This window comes from Musa acuminata, chromosome BXJ3-6 (assembly GCF_036884655.1).
Source record: "Musa acuminata AAA Group cultivar baxijiao chromosome BXJ3-6, Cavendish_Baxijiao_AAA, whole genome shotgun sequence".
Classification (NCBI taxonomy): domain Eukaryota; kingdom Viridiplantae; phylum Streptophyta; class Magnoliopsida; order Zingiberales; family Musaceae; genus Musa; species Musa acuminata.
In genome coordinates this window covers 8,173,140-8,197,338 of record NC_088354.1, presented here as the reverse complement: position 1 = coordinate 8,197,338, position 24,199 = coordinate 8,173,140, and the positions used below count along the sequence as shown (strand labels likewise).

General features: G+C 36.9%; 3 protein-coding genes across 5 annotated transcripts; 2 read left to right on the top strand and 1 right to left on the bottom strand.

Annotated features, from left to right (window-relative positions):
- Window positions 1-1,146: 1,146 nt before the first annotated feature.
- On the top strand, window positions 1,147-12,979 carry LOC135640939 (uncharacterized). Its single transcript, XM_065155816.1, has 14 exons — window positions 1,147-1,720; window positions 1,816-1,908; window positions 2,195-2,257; window positions 4,484-4,570; window positions 4,657-4,809; window positions 4,892-5,040; window positions 5,571-5,805; window positions 5,899-6,009; window positions 7,206-8,264; window positions 8,401-8,667; window positions 8,946-9,131; window positions 10,662-11,813; window positions 11,921-12,271; window positions 12,379-12,979. Exons 1-14 carry the CDS (start codon window positions 1,283-1,285, stop codon window positions 12,550-12,552), a joined length of 4,518 nt encoding a protein of 1,505 aa, XP_065011888.1. The 5' UTR covers window positions 1,147-1,282; the 3' UTR covers window positions 12,553-12,979.
- Window positions 12,980-13,865: 886 nt separating this feature from the next.
- Window positions 13,866-17,031, top strand: LOC103987461 (uncharacterized). Of its 2 annotated transcripts, XM_065154443.1 has the most exons (5): window positions 13,870-14,038; window positions 14,129-14,202; window positions 15,111-15,246; window positions 15,732-16,037; window positions 16,637-17,031. In XM_065154443.1, the coding sequence occupies exons 1-5, from the start codon at window positions 13,925-13,927 to the stop codon at window positions 16,904-16,906; spliced, it is 900 nt and encodes a 299-aa protein (XP_065010515.1). In that variant the 5' UTR covers window positions 13,870-13,924; the 3' UTR covers window positions 16,907-17,031. The 2 variants fall into 2 exon arrangements, with proteins under 2 accessions (XP_065010514.1, XP_065010515.1); XM_065154442.1 differs by having other exon boundaries at window positions 13,866-14,202.
- A 1,000-nt stretch (window positions 17,032-18,031) lies between these two features.
- On the bottom strand, window positions 18,032-23,450 carry LOC135639427 (ras-related protein RABH1e). 2 transcript variants are annotated; one of them, XM_065153174.1, is made up of 6 exons: window positions 23,234-23,450; window positions 21,540-21,610; window positions 20,649-20,737; window positions 19,395-19,506; window positions 18,402-18,492; window positions 18,032-18,316 (listed from the first exon to the last, which is right to left on the bottom strand). In XM_065153174.1, the coding sequence occupies exons 1-6, from the start codon at window positions 23,348-23,350 to the stop codon at window positions 18,173-18,175; spliced, it is 624 nt and encodes a 207-aa protein (XP_065009246.1). In that variant the 5' UTR covers window positions 23,351-23,450; the 3' UTR covers window positions 18,032-18,172. The 2 variants fall into 2 exon arrangements, with proteins under 2 accessions (XP_065009246.1, XP_065009247.1); XM_065153175.1 differs by having other exon boundaries at window positions 23,262-23,391.
- Window positions 23,451-24,199: the final 749 nt, after the last annotated feature.

The window sequence follows — 24,199 nt, the reverse complement described above, 5'->3', positions numbered from 1 at the left end:
ATATAAAAAATATATATATTTGAAAATTAAACTAAATATCTATAACTCTAATATTCAAACATTAATCACTAAATTAAATTTATAAATTTTAGCAAAGCACTCCTCACCCATCTCCACCTCTTTCATGTTTATTATATATATATATATATATATATATATATATATATATATATATATATATATATATATATATATATATTATTTTTTATAAAAAAGGAAAATAACATATATATTTAAAAAGTAAACTAAATATCTATAACTCCAATATTCAAACATTAATCACTGAATAAATATTTTTAATTTTAAATTTATATATTTTTAATATTTTTTTTGATATTATTAATATTTTATTAAAAAAATTAAATAGATTAGTTATGATAATATAAAGAACTATTTTATAAATTTTTTTTGTTCTCGCTCTTATCTTATTTAAATAAGGAACGAAGTAGAGATAGAAATATGAGATAAGACATGGATGTAGATGAGAAAGCACTTCTCATCCTACTTGTATCACAAACATTCTTAAACAAAACATAGGTAAAATTTATATTATTTTAATTATTATTAATTATAAAGTTTAATATTTATGATTATAATAAAAAATTATTTATCTTTATTATCTTATCAAAATATATTGATTGAGTCCATTTGATTTTTTAGCATAAATAACCTCTCAAAGGATTTCCTCGAAATTAATCACTGTGTGAATACCCCAATTTTAAACACTACTTTTAAATATTTTATGAAAATTGTTAATGTGGATAGTTAATTTTTGTTTTTAATGTTGTTTTTGTAATTATCGTCTCATTACCATATACTAATCATGCCAATTAATTACCGACATGTGCATTGCTTACTTGAAAATTGTAGATTTAAATCCTAGAATAATATTTATTTACATTAACACGCAAAAGGAATTAGGAATATTAAAGCTACAAAATACAATAAATATAATATTTTTTTCGGAGTTGGGAGTTCAGATCCGAGTTTAAAGGTTTCGGACCAATCGACGCCCCTAATCAAACCTAATCCGGAAACTCGGACGCCACGCGTTCTTCCCGGATCGGGTTCAGACACCCCGTGATGTCATGACAATCCGACCCGATAACATTATGATGTCTCTTGCGGTATCGTTTTGGCCGGTGATGCGGAATCGCCCCGCTAGGGTTTATACTTCGCCCTTTTCCCCTCGTCACTGGCATGAAACCCTAATTCTCTATTTGCTTTCGTGATTTGGTCCATCTCTGCCTCTTGATCGATCTCAGTCCTCGATCCGGTCACCATGCCGAAGGTCCTCGGCACCGGTACCTTCGACTTCCGGCGGCACCGGGTGGCGGAGTATTTCGTCGAGACGGGCCAGGAGGCGGCGGCGGAGCCTCTGCCCGAAAAGCCCCCGGAGCAGCGGCCGGCCGCTGGGCTTTCCAGCTCCATCACCCTGCTCGAAATCCAGCGTGACCGGCTAACCAAGACCGCCGCGGACAACTGGCTGAAGACCGCCGGTGGCGGGGCTCATTCGCGGGAGTTCGATCCCGAGCTGGTGAAGGAGATTTATGAGACAGAGCTTCTTGCGTCGGGCGGCGGTCGGAAGACGGCCCCCCTACATAGGGTCATGATCCTGGAGGTGAGCCAGTACTTGGAGAACTATCTGTGGCCTAACTTCGATCCGGATTCTGCGACGTTTGAGCACGTCATGTCGATGATCTTAATGGTCAATGAGAAGGTACGTTGATTGGTTGGAACTTTTTGATGGAAGGAACAGTCAGGAGTACAGATGTTTTCTCATCACATTATCGGTTTATGTTTTGGTCTCTCTAGTTCCGGGAAAATGTGGCTGCATGGATTTGTTTTCACGACCGGAAGGATGCATTCAGAGGGTTCTTGCGGAGGGTTCTTCTATTAAAGGAACAGGTTTGATATGTGTCTGCGTTATTCTTGAATTTGTGAACTTTCTTGCCTTATTTTTCTTGTTTTCTTAATGGTCTTTACATATTCGTATTCTATTTGAAGTTTAAGGACTGGATTGGAGATAAGATTCTCCATGGTGGAATAGACACATTTTGACATCTGATTGTGTGTGTAGTCTGTAGTCAAGAATTTTGATTCTTTTACTTATTATTGTTTTATTAATTCTGGAGTCTTTTTGGCGTACAACTTTTCTTATTTGCTAACTGTATTTTGATTTGCTCGCATGTAGGGAAGAGCCTTAAGTATCGCAGAGAAGACAAATTACTTGCTTTTCATGATTAATGCTTTTCAGGTATGATGTTGCAATCTTTTAAACTAAAACCTAGCAGGAAGTAGGATGACAACTGACTTTAGGTTCTTTCAGTAAGCCTAGAGTTTTTCCCCTCTTATGTACTGTCTTTATGATATATTTTTTATTTTTTTTAATTTCTCTCTTATTCTCGGTATTGTGCTGAACAACTGTTAACTTGTGGATGCATGTATGGTTTTGCTTGGTTAATTTTAATTGACAGTTTGGCCAGTTCAGAAAAGACATTTTTATGTTGAATCTCATTGCCCTTTTAAGAGTTGATGATTTCTACGTTTTTTGTATAACCACTTTAGCAAAAATCATACAGACTTTAGCCTTAGAGAATGTACTTTTTGGTTTTGGTGTAGCAAGTCATCTGATATGAGATGATCCGGATATGTGAATGTGTAAAATTCAAAGATATGGATATGAGACTCTAAGAAATGGGGTATGAAACTCAAAGAAATGGAACATTATATGGCTCGGATATGATATTAAAAATTATTTCATATATATTTTTTCATACATCAAATTTGGATATTCCATATATCTTTATTGGCCTAGACCACACATTGGCGGGAACCTCATGTACTGGGTATGTCTTTTTTTATATAATCAAATTTAGATATTGGAATAGCTATTTGGTAGATTGAGACTCCTATACACTGGGGTGGGACCTTCGCATCATTCGCACCTATCAGGGTGCACATCTGGTACTGTATGAAGCAATAACATCATTTTCAGCTATCCTAGATTTTTGTAATATTTGTTTTCACATCTTCAGCATCAATCAATTTACCTGATCTTATTTGTGAATAGGCTTCAGCCACAAAAGGAGATTATAATAATTCTTTTTTTAGTTCTGTATTTAGCTACATCACTAATTAATTCTGTTGCAACTATAACTTCGTTTACTGGAATTTGCTTATGAATTTCAACTTGCTAGACAGTTGAGTGAGTTAAAGAGATAATGTGATTTTTTTTTAATTATTACCTAATGTTGTATAGAAACCTACTGGCTGGTTTTTAGCTTGTAGAGAAATAAGGCTATCACTATTAGGCTAAAATTTAGTCCTTGTCATTCCAATTTTGGTTGTTTTTTGGCTTGTAGACAAATAAGGCTATTACTAATAGGCTAAATTCTGGCACTCCACGTTCCAATTTTGTATACCTAAAGATAACAATGAGAACATGGATTTAAGTCCTGCAAAAGAACTTGTGTCAGTCATAGACTTGTAAGCTATATGTTGTAAGAAATATGTAGTTTGACAACTGATATATGCTAGCATCAAGGCCTCTCAAGTTTGATGCCTACGGCTTCTGTCATACACTTGGTTGTTATGGCATGGAACGATGATCTCTAGCATGGATCATTATCTAATGTGTCGGTGTCTAATTGGAATGGTGCATATTTTGATACTTGATGTGTTGTGTAACATAGTTTAAAACACAAATGAAAGAGATTAGGTTAATGAAGGCCGACAGAATTTAGTGTGTGTCATATAGGCAGATGTCCAAGCTCTTGCAGTTATAGCATACTCTTGTGCTCATCAGAAAAACATAGTAATTATAGTAAGAAGTAATCTCTTTCAGTTATTGCAGTTATAGCCTACACCTTCATGAAAAGAAAACACAGGCAAACACCCAAACACAAAAAAGAGAAACCAAATAATGGTCTTTTGTTTACTTCAGTTTCAGTATAAAAAGCATATAAGAAGCATGTAGTAACTAGTAAGGATGATAATCATGGAAGAAAACATACATATATAATAGGATTGTTGTATTGATCATGCATATATATCATGTCATGAGTGTGTCTTTTTTTTTATTTTTTAAAATAGGACTGTAAAAATTGACCTTTGTATATATTGGCACAAGATGTGGTACTCACGTGAAATGCATTCTTATCACATGTCACGACTGTATTGCTCTATGCATTGGCACCTTAAGTCATGCTCCCAGATCCATATTATAGTATTACTGAGGCAACTGTGCATCTTTTCACTTCTTTACATATTTTCTTCGAAAGTTTTCAGCCTTTCAAGTTTTCAACATTCTCCTATTTCTTTATTTTACTTCCCATGCATATCTAATTACATAAATTTCTCTACTGCAGTCTGCAGCTTAAGGATTCATCATCTATTAAGTTATTGAATTTTCATCTAGCTTTGTTGATTTGTGTACTTCACAAAATAGCTTTATGCTTATGCAATGTTTGGTTGTTGGCAGAGTCTGGAGGATGAGATTGTTAGTGAAACTATTCTTAAGTTAGTCAGCTTGCAGTTGTGGCACAGCTTATCTCTTGGTAGATTTCAGGTGCAGTCAAGATAATCTCTGTTTATTATGTGTCATTGTTTTTGCACTTGTTCTTGCAAACTGACCTCTTATTTGACCTTATATAGATCGAGTTATGCCTTAACCCCCATTTAATCAAGAAGTGGAAAAAAATGACCAAGAAAGAAGCCAAGGAAGCCAAGAAAGGAGGCCAGCCATTTGACCCATCAAAAGTACTTGAAGTACGGTTTCTTAGAAACTTGATAGAAGAATTTTTGGAGGTAACTTTCTCAAGCAATGACCTATAACTTCATCCTATATATGCACCCTTTTATACAATTGTCACTGGAATATGCCTGCCAGATTCTCGATTCAAAGGTTATACATCAAAATCTGAGTGGTCATGAAGTCAGCGATTCTTATGATAAGCTGGTTGATGAATCCTCTGTTTTATACTGTGAGAGATTTATGGAATTCTTGATTGATCTGTTGAGCCAACTGCCTACAAGAAGGTATGATTGTCTTATTTACCTTGTTTTCAACTGATCTTTCAATTTGCACTTTATCTAAGCAAATTATTAGGTTAGCAAAATTTTTGGTCTATATTGATGGTCGATGGAGTATTAATTGTGTTATGAGTCTTAGGACATCAGAATATGTTAGTTTTCATTTGTCATAGATGTCATAGGCTGTGCCCTGGAACCCTTCATGAGTCTTTGGCAAGTGATATAGGTCCTGCAAACTTTAAGACCAAGGTGGTGTATGCATGAATTACCATATCATGCAAATGACAAGTTGAAATAGCATTCTTGATGCTAAGAGATGGTTTTGAGTTGAAAAAGAACAATTTTTTCCCTTCCTTGGCAACATTGGTCGAATGGTCCTACTTTACTCTTTGAAGGAAATGTTGGTATGATATCGTCATTTTGCAGATGTCTGGTCTGCTATATAATTGTGCAAATTTATTGTCTCTGGATATCTTGCCCTGGTTGCATGATCCTTTTGTTTGTAAATATATCATGCTTCTAATTGTATTTCATAGGTTCTTGAAGCCTGTTGTTTCCGATGCTGCTGTTGTTCCCAAATGCCACTTAAGTGCACTATACACTCATGAAAAGGGGCGACTTTTCGCACAGCTGGTAGACTTGCTACAATTTTATGAATGCTTTGAGATTGATGACCACATTGGGATGCAACTCAGTGATGATGATGTACTACTTGCTCACTACTCACGCCTGCAAGCGTTCCAACTATTAGCATTCAAACAGATCCCTAAGGTATTTTTCTAGTGGTATTAATTAACTTGTTCTTGTGAAACTATATAATTCCTATTGTTTTGCTTTTCATAATTGTTTTTTCTTATTCCCTAGTTGCAAGATTTTGCACTCTGCAATATTGGTGCAATTCAGAAGCGTGCTGATCTTAGAAAGAAGTTATCTGTCTTGTCTGATGAAGAACTACAAGACTTGGTTTGTGATAAGGTCAGTGATAACTAGCATGATATATCAATTTGCTTTTATTTCTCTCTCTCTCTCTCTCTCTCTCTCTGCTTTCTTCTACGGCCACTTGTGCTGATGCTGATCGAGCATCAATATACTGTTCATTGTATTCTGATGTATATTCTTTTTGTATCTTTCACCACTAGAATTAGCCAACATTTATTCTTAGTTCTTGGTCAACACCATTACCTGTTACTTGATAATTTGCCCTAGACAATAAAGGAATTAGACATATGTGCCTTCAGTTAAGCAAGGATTTTAAAATTAATTCAACTTACTTTGGACATGGAAATTACTGAAGTGTCTTGTGTTGGCTTCTCAAAGTTGTATAATATTAAATGGGATCAAGTATATGCCAGAAAAATTTTGTTGGTTTGTCGAACTGCCCCCAGAAATGATAACCTCGTGCTTCAAATATGTATTGACTTTAATTTTGTTAGATATATTTGTGAGAAAATACATTCTCTGCAAAACTGATTATATGATTAAAAAAAGAGATATTGAGAAGGAGATACATCTACATGTGTGTGTATATGTGCACTCTTTTGTGAACGATGATAAAAAAAATGCCTAGTGCAATTTTCATTTGCAAAGTGATCTTAGGAAAGGTAATTGTTTGCAGATAATAAAGAAGATGAACTTACCAAAAGAAAGATAATAAAGAAGCTGAATCACTTTTTTACTATGAGTTATATGCACTTCTTCTATTCCAATTTGTTTTCTTCCAGTATGTATTTTGTGTTCATTCTTTAATTTAATTGGTCTATCTGCTTATAGGTTTCAGAGAATCTTATGACTAGTTAGATTATGGTACAGGTTAACAAATTTCATGTCTAATCTTGTATTTTTAATACCATATGAATATATGTTTGTTGCTTGATTGAAATTTTGGTCATTTTCTCTATGAAGCTCATATTAGGCTTCCTTTAGTAAGTTCTGTGATTTTGTCTTTATTACTTTTTGATTTCTGACTAATCCTTGCAACCTGGTAGAGACTTCCATATTGCAACTTTCAACTTGTTATTGTTATATATTGATATCTTTGAGACATGCTCCAGCTGTATGTTACAAAAGCTCATCAATGGTTGGGCACTTCTGTTGATTTATGATGTTGTGAGCGACATATCCTTTCTATAACCCTACAGTAGATATTTCACTAATATGGTTGCCTTTTACAGCTCAAGTTGGTTTCAAGAGATGATACATGGGCTAATCGGTCTGATTTCCTTGTTGAAGTACTTGTTTCTTTCTTTGAGAAACGTCAGTCCCAGAAGGATGCCATAAATGCACTTCCTCTCTATCCAAACGAGCAGATAATGTGGGATGAGAGCCTCGTTCCAAGTATTAATTATTCTGGAGAAGGATGCCTAGCTCTTCCTAAGCTAAACCTGCAATTTCTGACACTACATGATTATCTATTGAGAAACTTTAATCTTTTCCGTCTAGAATCTACATATGAAATACGTGAAGATATCCAAGAAGCTGTTCCTCATCTTCTAGCTTATATCAATAGGGAGGGGGAAACAGCATTTGGTGGGTGGTCGAGAATGGCTGTTCCAATCAAGCAGTTCAGAATCACAGAAGTTAAACAACCAAATATCGGGGAAGTCAAACCATCATCTGTTGTAGCTGAAGTTACTTATAGCATTTCGAGTTACAGATCACATATCAGATCAGAATGGGATGCTCTTAAAGAACATGATGTCTTGTTTTTATTATCAATTCGTCCATCTTTTGAACCTCTTAGTCAAGAGGAAGCTGCCAAGTCCTCTGTTCCACAGAGGCTTGGTCTTCAATATGTACGTGGATGTGAAGTAATTGAAATCCGTGATGAGGATGGTGTGCTCATGAATGATTTCACTGGTAGAATAAAAAGAGATGAATGGAAGCCACCTAAGGGTGAGCTTCGCACAGTAACAGTTGCCCTAGACACAGCACAGTACCACATGGATGTTGCTGACATTGCTGAAAAAGGCACAGAAGATGTATATGGCACCTTTAACATTTTAATGAGGAGGAAGCCTAAAGAGAATAACTTCAAGGCAATTTTAGACTCCATAAGAGACCTTATGAATGAGTCATGCATTGTACCTGATTGGTTGCATAATATTTTTTTGGGTTATGGCAATCCTTCTGCTGCACAGTGGATTAACATGCCTGATCTTTTGGAAGCGGTAGATTTTAAAGACACTTTTCTTGATGCCAACCATTTGAGAGACAGCTTTCCAGATTTTCAGGTAATAATTAGCATTAAAACAATTGGTATATTTTACCCTTCAGAAGCCTCACATTAGTAGGAGGCTCATGCACTGTCTTCCTCCATGACATTCTGTTGTGTTGTTGTATTATGTGTATCTGTTTCATGACTTGTAGGTTTGCTTCATTAAGCCAGATGGTTCAGATGATTTACATTCGAGTCCTCCCTTCCGGATTAGACTTCCAAAAACAATGAAAAGTAGTACTCATGCTCTTCCGGGCAATGAGAAGATCAGTAACATTACCACTTCAAATGGTGATGAGATGGCTCAGTATGGTTCTGAGAAGGAAAAGATTTTTGTTGAGGCATATGTTCCTCTTGATCCTGGTCCTTATCCTCAAGACCAGCCAAAGCAAAACTCAGTCAGATTTACACCAACCCAGGTTTTTACTTTCAAAAAAGAATATCTATGCATATTTCTCTCTCTGTCTCTCTCTTTCTTTGAATCCTATAGATTCCTTTCATTCTTGATCAGTTCTGTATATGATTAGCATCCTATTGTTTGTGCTTTTAAGCTATAGAGAAACAAGTCTCTCTTTATTCCCTTTAAAAAAATCAATCATACTCCTTTCTTATAACAGTATTTATACTGCACACTTTGTCATTACTTAGATATATTGCTCTAAAGTCCCCATTTTAAACATGTAATTTTCTTTTGCAGATTGGAGCAATAATTTCAGGCATCCAGCCTGGGTTGACAATGGTTGTTGGTCCACCTGGTACTGGAAAAACAGATACTGCAGTGCAAATTCTGAATGTTCTTTATCACAACTGTCCTTCACAGAGAACATTAATTATCACTCACTCTAATCAGGCTTTAAATGATCTTTTTGAGAAGATAATGCAGGTATATGATTCATATTTAGTGAAAACATTTGGCTCCTGTGGATATCATCATGTTTGCACTACCTTTTTTTTGAAATGTAAAATTACTGAAAATTTCTGCCAGAAGGTGGTTGGTATGTTAATTGTCTTGACTAATAGAAGGTTGGAATATCTTGATGCCTTTATATCTTGCGTCAAGGGAAGAGGTCAGGGGCAAAAATTGAGATATGGGACAACGTAAGGAGGGAAAAAGGTTTGCACCATACTTGATAGTGCTATGGCACATGGCACCTGCTCCTTCTATGAGAGGAGCACATGTCACATCCTACTTCTATTGCTGGCCTCCTCTCAGCCCACTGTCCTTCCATGAGTTCATATGAGGGACAACCCTTTTTTCCTAGCAATGTGCTGAATGAACTATGATTGTCTGGAAAACAAGTTTCTTCAAAATTGACAAACAGTTCCTAATACTGACCCAACCTTTGTGCAACCAATTGGCCATCACTCCACTCGAGACCTTATTCACCTGAGGCATCTGTGGTCATCCCTTGATAGATCAATATGGCTCTTTTTGTTGATTTAGTTCTTCCAAAGTTGAGTCCAGTTTCAGTGATTGCTTCATCTACCCAATCATTGTCCTACTTACAGCTATCACCAAAAGATGCCTGCAAGGCAGCTTGCCAGCGTTACATGGTTAATATCTTTGAAACAGTCAGTCAACTTGTCGTTTGAGTTCTTGAGTTGTATGGAGGTGTTAAAGTTTTATTTAAATGCTTGTGAATGTTCTATAGTTTGAAATTTTTATCAGTATCTCACACATCTGAAATAATGGAGAAAATATCAGGCTTTAGTGAGTCATTTTTATCAAAAAAAAAATTAAATTAAATTTATCAACTTCTATAAAAATGTATGTTCCATATGGTATACATGAGGCAGCCCTGTCATGATCTAAGACACCCATTTATTGTTCATGTATGTGATCTCTGTTAACTGCTAATGTTTGATAAAATTTCAGGTGCCTAAAAGATTGATTTGTGAGCATAGTAGCATGCCTTTTCATAGTTTTTTAAGTATATGAGATATTAATGATTTGTCATGCATCAGTTTGTTTTGTTGCTGAGTCAACTATCCATGGTAACTTGAGGCACATTCTCCTCATATTTTCCTTGTGGACTCTTCTGTTTCATCTTCAACCATGGCAGTCTGTGTAATTGTTTCTTCATTTACTGGATAGAGATTTCTTAAGAACTACTCATTTTTCTTGGTAATCTTTTTGCTTTTGTGGTTCATTTCATTGTTTGTTCTTTTGTAGTGTCATTGCTTAATGTCCTATTTTGAGTTTAATGTGGGAGGCACAATTGTTCTCCAGTACCTAATTATGACTTTCACATTGTGTCTTTTTCCAAGGAGCTTATATAGTGTCTATTATCACAAAGAGATTTGGATCTAGCTTACATAGTGTCTATTATCACTTTTTTCCCCTCATTTGTCTTTGACGTGTTCTATTATCATGAAAGAGATTTGGATCTAACTTTAGTGTTACTGTCATCAGAGAGATGTACCTGCTAGATACCTTCTTCGTCTGGGTCAAGGTGAACAAGAGTTGGCAACTGATCTTGATTTTAGTCGCCAAGGTCGTGTCAATGCTATGCTTGTGCGACGATTAGAGCTTCTTGGTGAAGTGGAGAGACTTGCAAGATCTCTTCAGCTCCCTGAAGATGTAGGGTACACTTGCGAAACTGCTGGATATTTTTGGTTGCTGCATGTTTACTCACGTTGGGAGCAGTTCTTAGCTGCTTGTGCTCAGAACAAAGATAAACCATCATTTATTAAGGATCGGTTTCCATTTATGGAATTCTTTTCAAATACTCCACAACCAGTTTTTACAGGTGAATCCTTTGAGAAAGACATGCGAGCTGCAAAAGGTTGCTTCTGCCATCTATCAACTATGTTCCAGGAGCTTGAAGAGTGCAGGGCTTTTGAGTTACTCAAGTCTACAGCTGATCGAGCAAATTATCTGATGACCAAGCAGGCCAAGGTTGTTGCTATGACCTGTACTCATGCAGCATTAAAGAGGAAGGATTTCCTTCAATTGGGCTTTAAGTATGACAACTTGCTGATGGAAGAAAGTGCGCAGATATTAGAGATAGAGACCTTTATACCAATGTTGCTTCAAAGGCAGGAAGATGGTTATGCTCGGCTTAAGCGCTGCATATTGATTGGTGACCATCACCAGTTGCCTCCTGTTGTGAAAAACATGGCCTTTCAAAAGTACAGCCACATGGATCAAAGTTTGTTCATGAGATTTGTTCGCTTATGTGTTCCTTACATTGAGCTTAACGCTCAAGGTAGAGCTCGACCGAGTATAGCAAAACTTTACAACTGGAGATACAGAGATCTTGGTGATCTTCCCTATGTCCGTGAGGAGGTTATGTTTCAAAAAGCTAATGCTGGATTTGCTTATGAATATCAACTAATAGATGTTCCTGATTACCTTGGGAAAGGTGAAACTGCTCCTTCTCCATGGTTCTATCAGAACGAAGGGGAGGCCGAGTATATTGTTAGCGTTTATATTTACATGCGTCTGCTTGGATACCCAGCCAGCAAGATTTCTATATTGACCACATACAATGGCCAAAAGCTTCTGATTCGTGATGTTGTCAATAGGAGATGCATGACATCTGGAATCGGCCCACCTAGCAAGGCAAGTTCATCAGTTTGCCATCTTATTTAAGCATTCTTTTTTCTGCTCAATTTAGTGAGAATTTTCTTTTCTTATAATAGTCAGTTAATCATTATCTTGCATAACAGGTTACAACAGTTGATAAATTTCAAGGTCAGCAAAATGATTTCATTTTATTGTCTCTTGTCCGCACACGATTTGTCGGCCACCTCCGTGATGTTAGGAGATTAGTCGTTGCAATGTCACGAGCACGTCTAGGGCTGTATGTTTTTTGCCGGCGTGCTCTGTTCGAACAATGCTATGAGTTGCAGCCAACTTTTCAACTTTTACTTCAGAGGCCTGATAAGCTGGGCCTGAATCTCGAAGAGACCAGTCCTTTCACAGAGCGTCTCATGGGAGAAACAGGGAGGATTCAGTTTATTGGTGGTGTTGAGGAGATGGATGGCTTGGTTAACTTTAGGATTCATCAGCTCTATCAGGTATGCTTGTGACTCAACATCCTGCCATCGCTCAGTTTTATGCAAGTGGTTGTTTTCTATCTTCTCAAATTATTAGCCGAATGTGTAACAACTTCCTTTGGTAACAGGCACAGCTCATCAGTCAATATGGTGCACACCAAGAGTCGGTGCCCAGTGCAAATGGGGCTCAGGATTCGACTTCCGAGAACCAGTCCGAGGATACAGATATGCCCACTGCAAACGGTGATGCTGACAATGAAACATTTGAGGATAATACTACAGGTGAAGATCAGATGGAGTGAATCATTGCATTTGGAGGCAGCTTGCAGGTCACACAACCTTTTGCATAGGCACTATGCTGACCATTTCGGCCCTGTTTCTTGTTGCATGACATGAAGGGTCAACTGGCATATTGAGTACCACAATCTGGTTGCAAACATTTGTGGCGGTTTTCCTGGAAATTTTTGGCCATTCAGAGTTTTGAATACAATACCTATCTGAAGAAAACATGTAGAATTATTCGACAGTGTCATGAGATGTAGCTTATTAGAGAACTGGGTAATTGTACAGGAGCATGCCAACAAGAGGGTACTTGTTCTTCAGCCTTGAATGTAAACTGTCTGCGACTAATTTATCAAGGTATCACTCTAATCCATTAGCGATAAGAGATCCATGTAATCGATCTTAAATAGTTGAGATATACGATTTTATTGTTGTTTGTTGTTTTAAGCTAATCTTAATTACCTTAAATCAATTTGGTTCCATCATCCTTTCTATTTGTCTGTCATATGGTACATGACATTTCTCCTTGTGTCGCGGTGAGACATTTAAATACTTTCTGGTGCTTGAATTATCTAGAATTACAGCCACTTGAACCCACATATTATGTGCTCGATCTCAAGGTATTTAAACATGTTGCCAGATATTTATGATTGAATCTCCTGTATTGTTCTTACTAATGCAAATTAACTTTGGCAACTAAAAAGCACACAAAACCTAACTATGTTGCAGGAATGGAATCCCTGTAACATACAAACATTGCTTTGGTCATTTTCGATCCTTTCTTTCTCCCTATCTGAATAAAAGTTTTGGTAAATGTATTTTTATATATAAATAAAAATAAAAATTTGAACCGAATCACTGACATCGGTTCGGCTTTTGCTACGACTTAAATCGGTTCGGTTCGGTTCGGTTCGGTTCGATAATTTTTCTGTTCGATTCCATTCTTTAACCCGCAATCTTTGGCTGCTTACTGGCGTCGCAGGCCTCCGAGAGGGTACGACCGTGGGTGGCGCAAAGCAGGTCGTCGGTGGGAGATATTATAATTTGGGTTTAAGTATGGGGCCCACAATTCAAATTCCAAAATCAAGAAGAGCATTAGGCGGAGGCGACGACGCTCGAGTATCGTCACGGATGCGGTAACCTAACCGCCGAGCTAACACAAAAGATCTGTCATCGAAACAGCGGTCTGCGTACCCGATCTAGAGAGTGAATAAGCTCACTTTACTCCCCCCGTCCTCTTTCTTACTTTCTTTGTCGTGTTCAGTAGTTAGAGAGAGAAAAAGACAACATGTGAGAGCTATAAAACACAGGAGAAAGAGGCGCACTTTTCTTCAATACTACGCTTTCTACAGGTAGAAAGGAGAGAGAGAGAGAGAGAGAGAGAGAGAGGCGATGGAGAGGAGCGCTCCGACTAGGAAGCCGCTCGCCTCGACGGCGGATCTACTGACCTGGACGGAGGCGCCGCCCCAGGATCCAGCCGCGTCGGACTCCCGCCGGCCGCACCAGGTACTTCTCGCCTCCCTCGAGCAATGCGGTGGTCGACGGTCCTTTGCTTCTCTCTCACTTTTTGAATCCCTTATGGCGAGGGGTTGGCAGCCGACGGATGGGGTCAGCAAGGTGGTCTTCGGGGGGCAGATCACCGAGGAGGAGGCCGAGAGTATCCTAAAGAGGTGAGATCTGGCTGGGTGTGGGCTTATCTTATGGATCTCGAAGTCCTTCTTGTCGGAGAGAGTCTTATGGGTTTCAAAGGCTTTGCTGCTCTTTCAGTGGTTTCTTTCTTCTTGTTTATTTGTAACCTTCCGTCGATTTCTTGAACATTTCTATGCCCCTTTTATTAGATCCTAAATTCTGAGCCGCAAATTCTTTGAGTTGTTTGCGCAACGAGACATGATTTGAGGTGATTCAAGAGACGGCGAGATTCCATCACAATGTGCTTCAACTCTCCACCATAAAATCTCACTTAAAGATGTTTGACGAATCAAGGATCAAGAAAGATTCTGTTCTATCAAGAATGCTTACCACGACAAAATCTTGCACGAAAACATTCAAATAGTTCTCCTATTTCATGTTCTACAGGACATAATTTAGCGTCAGTGCTTTTTGATGTCCTGCATAACGTTGAATGACAGGCAGGGGCTTGTAGTTTAGGATACATTATGTAGCAGGACTGGAAGAAAAATATGGTACATGGATTGTTTTGATTTGAGTTAATTAAGCATAATTACTTTATTTATCATAAGATTTACTGTTAAAGAATGAAGAAGTTGCATTGTTGACAGAAACAGGTCATGAAAGACTAATAATTGCTACATTTGCTATGAGATTTTGCAAAGAAGTAAAAACTTGTGACTTATGATTTTTCTTATTCCTTGGCACTTATATGATGAATGTTTTATGTGTTTCCTACATGATGATTCTAACATAAGAAACTAAACATAGTTGAAAAGGTTCATAATCACAAGCATATATATGCACATTACAGTATGTATATATACTGTACATGTGTGCACACATTTACATCTGTTATGTAATGAATGTAACCCATGAAAACCCCTAATGATGTCGGTTTTCTTCTCAGGAAACCTTGTTCGGGTCCAAAGTTAAAAGAAATGACTGGTAGTGGCATTTTCGCAACTGACAGCGAAGATGAACTGTCAGAACCAGGTAGTTCTTTCTCAACACCTAACCAGCGAACAGGTCTGCGGATGTATCAGGTATCTCATCCATTTTAACTAGCAAGGTTTTAGTCAGTTTGAGGCCAGAAACTTGTACATATCTTATTTCATGATCTCATGTCCAACTCTACATCTTAATTAAACATGGAAGTTCTAGTAAACTGAAAATAGATTCACAACTGAAGATGTATTTCTGGGCATTCACTGTGAACAATCTCTGAACGCTGATTTTTGACATCCCAGGTAATTTTTATTATGATAATTTTCATCTGAACTTCCATGATGAAGTCAGAATATGTTACCGGAACATTAGGAGTTCTCTGGTTGTGTCACTTATCAGCATCTGCTACAATCTACCCATCTATATTCTAATGAATTTTCTAGCGAGTGATGTTTCTAATCTGAAAATAGACTGTGATATAGTTCCTATCCCTTTTAAGCTCCTCATTTTTCATTGGAAGATTATTGAGTTATGGAATGTGGTTTACTGTGGGGCTAAGGATGTTTTTTTTTCTCCAAATCAGCAAACAGTAAATGCAATGAGCCAGATATCATTCAGCACTGATGAGACTGTTTCTTCACATAAAAAGCCAACCTCACTTGCTGAGGTAGCAAAGCAGCGAGAACTAACTGGGTCTCTGCTGAGTGAATCGGATGATAGATTGATGAAGCAGTTGTCTGATGCAAAATGCAAGGAACTAAGTGGACATGACATCTTTGCTGCCCCAGAAGTTTTGCCAAGGTCATCAGGATGGAATTTGGAGATGAATGACAGTGACCTGAGGGAAACCACTCCAAGAAACTTACAGTCACCAGTTAAAGTCCCTCAGGTGGGTATTTAAAATTCATCTTCTGTATTAACATTTGTTTGTAAAACTAACACCCATATATATATATATATATATATATATATATATATATATATATATCCATTTTGTTTCCATTGTGGCTATTAACTCAGTTGCCCTTTATGTTCACAATCTGATTTGAGTACTATGCCTCTACTTTATATTACTATTTAGTCCTGTCTGTATATGGGATAAATCTAACTTTGTTCTCTCCAATTTAATTATGATACCCATGTTTTCTGGTGTATTTCTTGTGCTAAGATTGCATGATTGTTCATGTTCAGTGTTGATTCTATCAATCTCTTCTATTGCTAGCCTGAGGCATGGTCGATTCTTTTTTCCGACAGCTTATTATTATGAGATTCAATTGAAGTATCAGTACTCTTTATTGACAACTTCTGCAGCTACTTTAGGCCTATTATTATTTAGTTTTTGTAGAGCCCTTCATAATGCTTCATCCACAATTTATGCAGTTACTCTATGCCTAGTATTCTTTACCCTTTGTTAAGGCCTGCATGCAATTTGTTTTTTAACAGCTGACATTGTGATATATCTGGTCTATTGGTTGTTCTATTTGATAGGCTGGGGGTGCGAGCAATCTCTTGTTTGGTGAAGAACCAGAGGTGAAATCAGCTAAGAAAATTCACACCCAGAAAGTGGCAGAACTGACAGGCAATGGCATCTTCAAAGATGATGCCACACCAGGTGCGGCGGAAAAAACACTTAGTACGGCAAAGCTAAAGGAGATGAGTGGTAGTGACATCTTTGCTGATGGCAAGGCTCCCTCGCGTGAATATCTTGGCGGTGTCCGCAAGCCTCCTGGTGGTGAAAGCAGCATTGCTCTAGTTTGACCTCTGTGACTCAGTTGTTTCGGACTTCTTTCTAGGGTTTGATGATTATAGTGTTGAAGTGTTTATCTGAACTCTGTTTTAAGTAGCACTCTATGGCAATGATAATAAACTATTGTTTGATGCTATTCCTAATGAGTTTCTCGAGTGTTGTAATTAACCTTTGAACTGTGCCTATAGTTTGTGACATCTAATTTAACAACTGATTGGAATAATTTCTATTTTATGTGAATGACTGAGTTGGTGTCGCCATATACGATGGCTTTAACTATGTTTTTTTATATGACAAATACAGTGATCAACGTGAAAGGATGTGGAAGCAGAAATGGGGATCTCCAAATATGGTTATCAAATTGTGAATTGTGGGGTGCATCACCAAACTATTCAAACTCTATTTTACTCTAATGTCATAATTCACTTTGCCTGGAAAGTTTTAGTTACTGACAGCTGAAGATTGATCTGATTCAGTGGTCATCCTGCATGCTTTCTGATTACATCAAATGCATGGCATATTGGCATATTGTTCCTACAAACAAGAATTTAATGTGGTGACTGACAACTAACATCTCTAATAAAGAGGAGAATTGAATGTTAGGAGAATGGGGTAGGCAGGTCATGATGGTCTATGTTGGATACCGTATTTGACAACTCGACCTCCTTTTTAGATTTATGCCATGAAAAAGTACGTAAATATCATTAAAGATGAATTTAAAAGACCATCCTCAATTCCGGCGGGGGCCACTTTCTACCTCCATCTTGCATTCTCTCTCTCTCTCTCTCTATCATTTTCTTCTGAAGGGAGGATTGTAGTTTGGCAAACCATAAGACTCAAAAATACATATTAAGAGTTGTAACAGTTTTCTATCCTTTTTTTTATTATTTGTTTTTGCTTAGAAGGCATATTAACATATCGGCATATAAAGATAACCATAAGAGAATTAAAAAATACATAGTTCAACGGGGAACATTAAACGACTGAGAGAGTCTTAACAGACTGCAACGGATGCTATAACTTCGAGCAACATAATACATTATAATGTGTACGGGACCACACGCACAAAAAAACAAAACAAAAAGGAAAATGAAAAGTCATGTCGAAAGAAGAAACAAGAACTGGAACAACAGAGATGCTACAATCAACGATCAAGCGACTTGATAAATACTATCGATGGTTCTCCAGTCTACTATCAAAATTTCAATTGCTAAACGAATCAAAACTTACATTGGTCGATAAAGAATTTCTTCAAGATATTTCGATTTGGAACCTCTCTAGCACGAACATCCTCCAGATTGCTGCTGAGTCTGTGTTGAACTAACTGTAGACTTCAAATTGACATCAACCATGTCCTCCTGTTTAGTGGAAGCGAGAGTCTCCATCCCTGGCAGGGATGCAGCAATCTTGCGGAACAGTGGCTGCCAGCGTTCAAAGATGTCTTCCAACTGAGAAATGAAGGTGCCGAGTCGAAAATTTAGCCTTAATGCTGTAAAATGTGATTACCTTGATGTTGAAGCCAGCTTTTGCACTGGTTTCAATAAACATCACTCCAAATTCACGAGATTTGGTTTCTCCGTCTTCTGTCGAGACTTGCCTGCAATCACGAAGTTAAAACAAACAAAATTGTTCATTAATAACTGAGGATACAAGTCATAACACATGGTATGGACTAATCCTAGGCCATAGTGATGAAATCAGTATGCGGTTTAATTCAACTCCATGAAGTCGGAAGCGAAGCCAAAATAGAAATGAATTTGTATGCAATTTTATATAATGGATAACCCTATGGCACACCCATATCCATTTTCTGACGAATTTCACCAGTGCCAGTATGCATGAACTTGATCGAGCAGCAGACAAGTATGACAATATAGCATTACATAATCAGATCAAGTATTAAATCATCGTCGGGAACTTTCCAGTATATCTAATAATTTGCATATTGACAGTAGCATCAGAGGAAGGAAGAATCATCATCCTACATAAATTGAATTTGGACCCTTTGTCCTACCTGTCAGCTTCATGATAATAAGAGTAACAATTAGCACATCAAAAAAAGTGCATTGGTGGTAACAATTTTAAATGCCAAAACCAGTAGAATAAAAATAGATGTTAATTAGTTTAATTAGCACCTAAACCAATGTACTGAGCAACTATTAGAATAAACTTCTTTACTTATAAGCAGCAACAAGCTACATATACATCTTTCCCAGTGCTAACTAAGGCAGTCCATCTGACAAAATACCAATTTAAGAAGTGAATGCACGCATTTCTCTTTAGCTCAGTGAAGAAATGCATTTAATTTTTTTTTAAGAAAAGGACTCTGCAGCGGATCAATATGAAAGTAGCTTCTTTACACAGCAACTTAATTATATAAAGCCACAAGCACATTCAAACAACTCAAACAAAAATGTATTGCTAATGGAACAAGATATAAATAGAGAATATTATTAAAAAGTAGAAAAGTAATAGAACTAAACTCCCAGCACTTATGACCTTTTCTCAACAAGATCCGTCTTATTTCCGACAAGAACTATGATTACATCGCCACCTCGTTCTGTACGCACTTCCTCGATCCACTTTGAAGTATTTAAGAACGATTGCCGATCTGTGAAGCAAAGGGGGCATATAAGTAGAACATTCTTCTAGATACTTTGAACTAATATGATCAACATGAACACCAGCTGAAGATAATTATTGGATTGGTAAAGTTGGGGAGCCACTTATTCACATATCAATTTCTAATACTCGTTAACTGTTATGTAAATCTACATTATCATTGAAATTCTGCTCGGATATGCTATTCTTAGTGGACTGATTCAGTCATAACAGAAATGATGCTTGATCCAATGCATAAAATTGATTACTCACCTAGGTTCCCACAAGGTAATGTCAACCACTTAATGATGTCCTGTCTCTTAAGTTTGCATGGAGCAACAAAGATTTGGTGCAATAAACCTTTGTTCTCTGTTTCGAAGTATATCTTTTTAAGATAAGAATCCATGAAAGTGTATGTGCTGTATGGAAGGAAGATGTGCATGAAAAGTCAAGGTCCACAAGAGGATATGCCAATCACTTGATAATATCTATCCATGAAAGTGTATGTGCTGTATGGAAGGAAGACGTGCATGAAAAGTCTAGGTCCACAAGAGGATATGCCAAGCACTTGATAATATCCCATTCATATGCATTGTCATGACAGACGATAAAAGCAAGCAGGATATATTTATGTGGTAAGCAAAACTATAACATATGTAGCAATGTCCCAAAAGCAAAATACTGCAACTCTTGCTGTAGCTGAAGGTATAAAAAGATAGTGTTATTGATGAATGGTGCTACTAAATACACTGAGGTGGCTTAGATTGCCCAAAGACATGCTACATTTTTCTAAATTAACTTGATAAGAAGTCTTAAGGCCCTATAGTAGTGTTCGGAAGACTGACTGAATGGCCATTGTTAGCACTTTTGCCAGGAAGAAAAAATATTAATAGCATTGGATCCATGTTTCTCTGCTGCATGTGTTGAATACTATCTAAATGGCTAAATTTAGCACTTTTGCCGGGAAGTAAAATAGTCAAGTTGCAACAGTGGCATGTGTTAAAAGATTCATCTAAGGTCTATAAAATGTTTTCAAGCTAGATTGAGAGAACTTCAACATTTAATCTGGATATGAGTCCATGGTCTATTCCTGGTCAGAATTTTGTCAGAACCTGGAAATATCAAACTTAGAATAAGAAAACCAGAACTTACTAGATACATCATAAGCAATAACTGCGACAGAAGAGTCCCTGATGTAGCTTGGGATAAGACTTCTAAATCTCTCCTGGCCAGCAGTATCCCTGCAAATTTGATTAGAAAAATAGTGTTAAATAAATCATCATACAGTTACTAAGAGTCTGAGATGGCCAATACGTAGTTAAAGCCTTAAAGGTCTAATTAAACCCACGGATCTAAAGTAATAGTCCCTGGACATTCAGTAATTAACATCCATGAACTAATATATCATATTAATTATGATCAAACAAATTCAAATTAAATTCTTGAATTGCACGACAGCAATGGCATCTTAGTTTTCTTAAATATGGTTATCACATGAAGCCATATGCTATGAGAACTTCATCATGTAGAAAAATTGAGGACGTGTATAAAGACATAAGCCACCATCTAGGGTTTACAAGCCTTGGAAAACCAGTTAAAGATTTGTTCGACGAGCACTAGAAATAAGCGACCTTCTCTTCCTTCAAATGAACTATGCTTGGTTAGTTCACACATGCATGTTAACAAGTCAACAAAATTTAGGCACACAAAAGAAAGCAACCTCCTAAGGAAGAAAAATTAGATGTGAAGGAATTGAAGGAACATGACGGGGAAAAGCCATCTGACCTTTAGAAAAATCATGCAAGTTTAGCAAATTATAGAAGTCAAGATTTTTTTCATATCAAGAAGTACATATTTAGCGTCAATTATAGGATCCCTTTGACATTCTTTTATCTATATTTCATTATTTTTTGGGGGCATGTGACATGTCCTTGTCATTGACAAGAATGAACCTAGTAACTTAGACTTGTTACATTTGGTTCTTAGGATGTTATCAAATATCAATTAAATTAATTATCACAAAAACAAAGAGAACAGAATTACCAAAGCTGCAGACGTACTGTACGGTCTTCAAGGTACATCGTCTTTGATAGAAAATCAATGCCGATAGTAGCCTGAAAACATATAACGTAATGCTTATTCAAATATACTAAAATTCGCACATGACTTAGTGAATGTAATGGAAGTAATGATATGCTTCTATCCAAAGTCAAGAGTCTTGTAAAATCATCACCTGACTATAATATGTCACTTTCATTTTCAAGCAAATATTTTGTTTTCTTTATTGTGAAAATGTAAAAAAACAGATGCAAGCAAGTCAAATTACAATAAAATGACTTTCATAGGTCTTGAAAGCACATAAAACATAATATAGTTGGCATAGTCACTATACGAGCTAGATTCTATAGCATCAGAGTTGGATTAAGAGCATCATAATGAAAAAAAATTAATCCGACTTTAAGAGAGTAACACATGAATGCACCGGGCTGATATACTTTTGAAAACTTTCATCACTGAATAATCTTACAAACCCTGTCGCAACATTATGCAAATTTTCACTTATTGTCAGTCCACTGAATTTCTACTAAGTGTGGGCAGCAAATAGGAATGACAATCTTCAAAAGCACTAACATTTGTTTCACATGCTTGCTGGTGAAAGACCTGTTTTAAGTGGGTGATCGCTCACTCATAGCATATAAGCCCCATACAATAAATTATATAGGTTTTATCTGAGAGTAAATTCAATCTTGCCAATATAACTTCTTTCTGAGAATATACTTTCCACTAGGAGCAACACATAGCATGGTCAGTCCCTTGATATAAAGATTGGTTGCTCTTTTTGAATAACAAGCACTGGAAGTAAAAACCTTCTTTTATGTCAGATCTGATTTCCTAATCGTGCATGAGCAATGACATCTAAGAGAGTATCACCAATTTTATGCAGCAGAAGTAAAACATCTTGCTAATCAACAAGAACTTGGTAAGGGCCATAAACTGAAAAAGCAATTGCACTTTAAGCACGTGTTTGCAACACCTAAAATAGGAAATCTGACAATGGTATTTAGGGATTTTTGGTAAGCAGATAATGCAATGATTCAGAGAGCTAAATCAAGTATCAGATTCTGTAGAGATGACCTTAAAAATTAGGTTGCAACAGAGTTATATGGTCTAGATGAACAAATATGGGAATTGTAAGAAGCACAATGTGTCAAAATGTCTGCTAATCTATAATATAAACAATATATGAAATTATATTTTATCTTTTAATATTTTACTAAATCTTCTATAAGTAACACAAAATCAACAGCCTGACACTATGTCTAATGTTGTAAAATTAGATCTTGCATGCTCAGTATCATAGGCATGACGCACCTATATCCAATACTTATTCAACCATTTCCGATTTATCAAGATAGCAACATATCCAGTTTACAATAATCATCTAAAAGTCTGAATCCGGCATCGTTAGCTCAACATAAAGAACACCTAATGATTGACCTCAGACGCCGATCAAATCAGGTTCTCCATCAAACACAATTGCCACCTAAAGGAAAATCGAATTTATATGCCCGACTCCCTCATATCAAAAGATCGTAAACCACAAGATCCAGCAGTCAGAGACAACATCATCCAGAAACTGGTCCAAAATTTGACCGAAATAACAGACCAAACACAAACCTATATCTAGAAACCATGGATCGAACCCAAAAATTAGGGGATGATTGATGTTTATGGACCTGATAGGTGGTATCGAATTTGTCGTACATGAACCGGGTGATGATGCTGGTCTTCCCCACCGATTGATCCCCCAAGAACACCAACTTGTATTTCGCCAGAGCCGATACCACCGCCATATCTTTTTTCCCTCCTTTGCCTCTCCTCTCCTCTCCTCTGTCTTCTCGTTCGGCAGATCTCAGATGGCGAAGAGACAAAAGAAAGGAGAACGAAGTCGTTTACTCGTCCGGGGTTCGGCTATTTATATAGCACAAGAAGAGGAAGCCAAGACGACGAACCAGTAACTGCCAACTACGGAATTATATTATTCCGAAAGAACAGCAAACATCAGAACAGTTCATTTTAAGCTCGACAAGAGGTTTAGCTGATCAAATGCAAACGTGGCGCGTTCTGGTTGGGTATATCTAAGGTTTCTGTCTTGTTTCGCCACCAACAATGTGGCGAGCCACACCGTTCGAGCCCCTTCTCCCCAATGCTACGTGCAAATCTCGTGAGGTTCCGACCGCGCCCGGTTCTGAAGTTGACCCGGTCCAAACCCGACGTTTGGATGTGTGGGTCGGCATGAATCCCAAATTGAGAGCGAGAAGAGGAAGAATAATTCTCAATGAATTAGACTGGAATATATTCGAACAAATTTGATATAAAAAATAAAAAAAATATCAATAAATTTTCATATATTTCTTCTCACACATCATGTTAAAGTAGAGTTTGATTAGGTTTGAAGCTGATCTTGATTTTGAGATGAGTGAGTTTGATAAAAGATCTTGTGAAAAAAAAACTATATCGAGGGTATTTGATATGATTTATTGGATTCTTAAATTAATAAGAGATTTGAAATACTCGATCAATACTTAGAGAGTGAGGACCTCCCTTGACAATATACTTAGAAAGTGTTTTATAGTATAGATTTTGAATCATTACGCTTGTAGATATATATATTAAAAGCAAAATTATTTATAAGCATCTCT

Excerpts from the sequence above, each read along its gene's own strand:
- LOC135640939 (XM_065155816.1), top strand. The coding sequence starts at position 1,283 with ATGCCGAAGGTCCTCGGCACCGGTACCTTCGACTTCCGGCGGCACCGG. Across the intron at positions 5,806-5,898 it reads CATTCAAACAGATCCCTAAG|TTGCAAGATTTTGCACTCTG; the intron begins GTATTTTTCTAG and ends CTTATTCCCTAG. Across the intron at positions 8,265-8,400 it reads ACAGCTTTCCAGATTTTCAG|GTTTGCTTCATTAAGCCAGA; the intron begins GTAATAATTAGC and ends CATGACTTGTAG.
- LOC135639427 (XM_065153174.1), bottom strand. The coding sequence starts at position 23,350 with ATGGCGGTGGTATCGGCTCTGGCGAAATACAAGTTGGTGTTCTTGGGG. Across the intron at positions 18,493-19,394 it reads ACGGATCTTGTTGAGAAAAG|GCAAGTCTCGACAGAAGACG; the intron begins GTCATAAGTGCT and ends TCGTGATTGCAG. Across the intron at positions 18,317-18,401 it reads AAGCTGGCTTCAACATCAAG|CCACTGTTCCGCAAGATTGC; the intron begins GTAATCACATTT and ends GAACGCTGGCAG.
- LOC103987461 (XM_065154442.1), top strand. The coding sequence starts at position 13,925 with ATGGAGAGGAGCGCTCCGACTAGGAAGCCGCTCGCCTCGACGGCGGAT. Across the intron at positions 14,203-15,110 it reads GCCGAGAGTATCCTAAAGAG|GAAACCTTGTTCGGGTCCAA; the intron begins GTGAGATCTGGC and ends TTTTCTTCTCAG. Across the intron at positions 16,038-16,636 it reads CACCAGTTAAAGTCCCTCAG|GCTGGGGGTGCGAGCAATCT; the intron begins GTGGGTATTTAA and ends TCTATTTGATAG.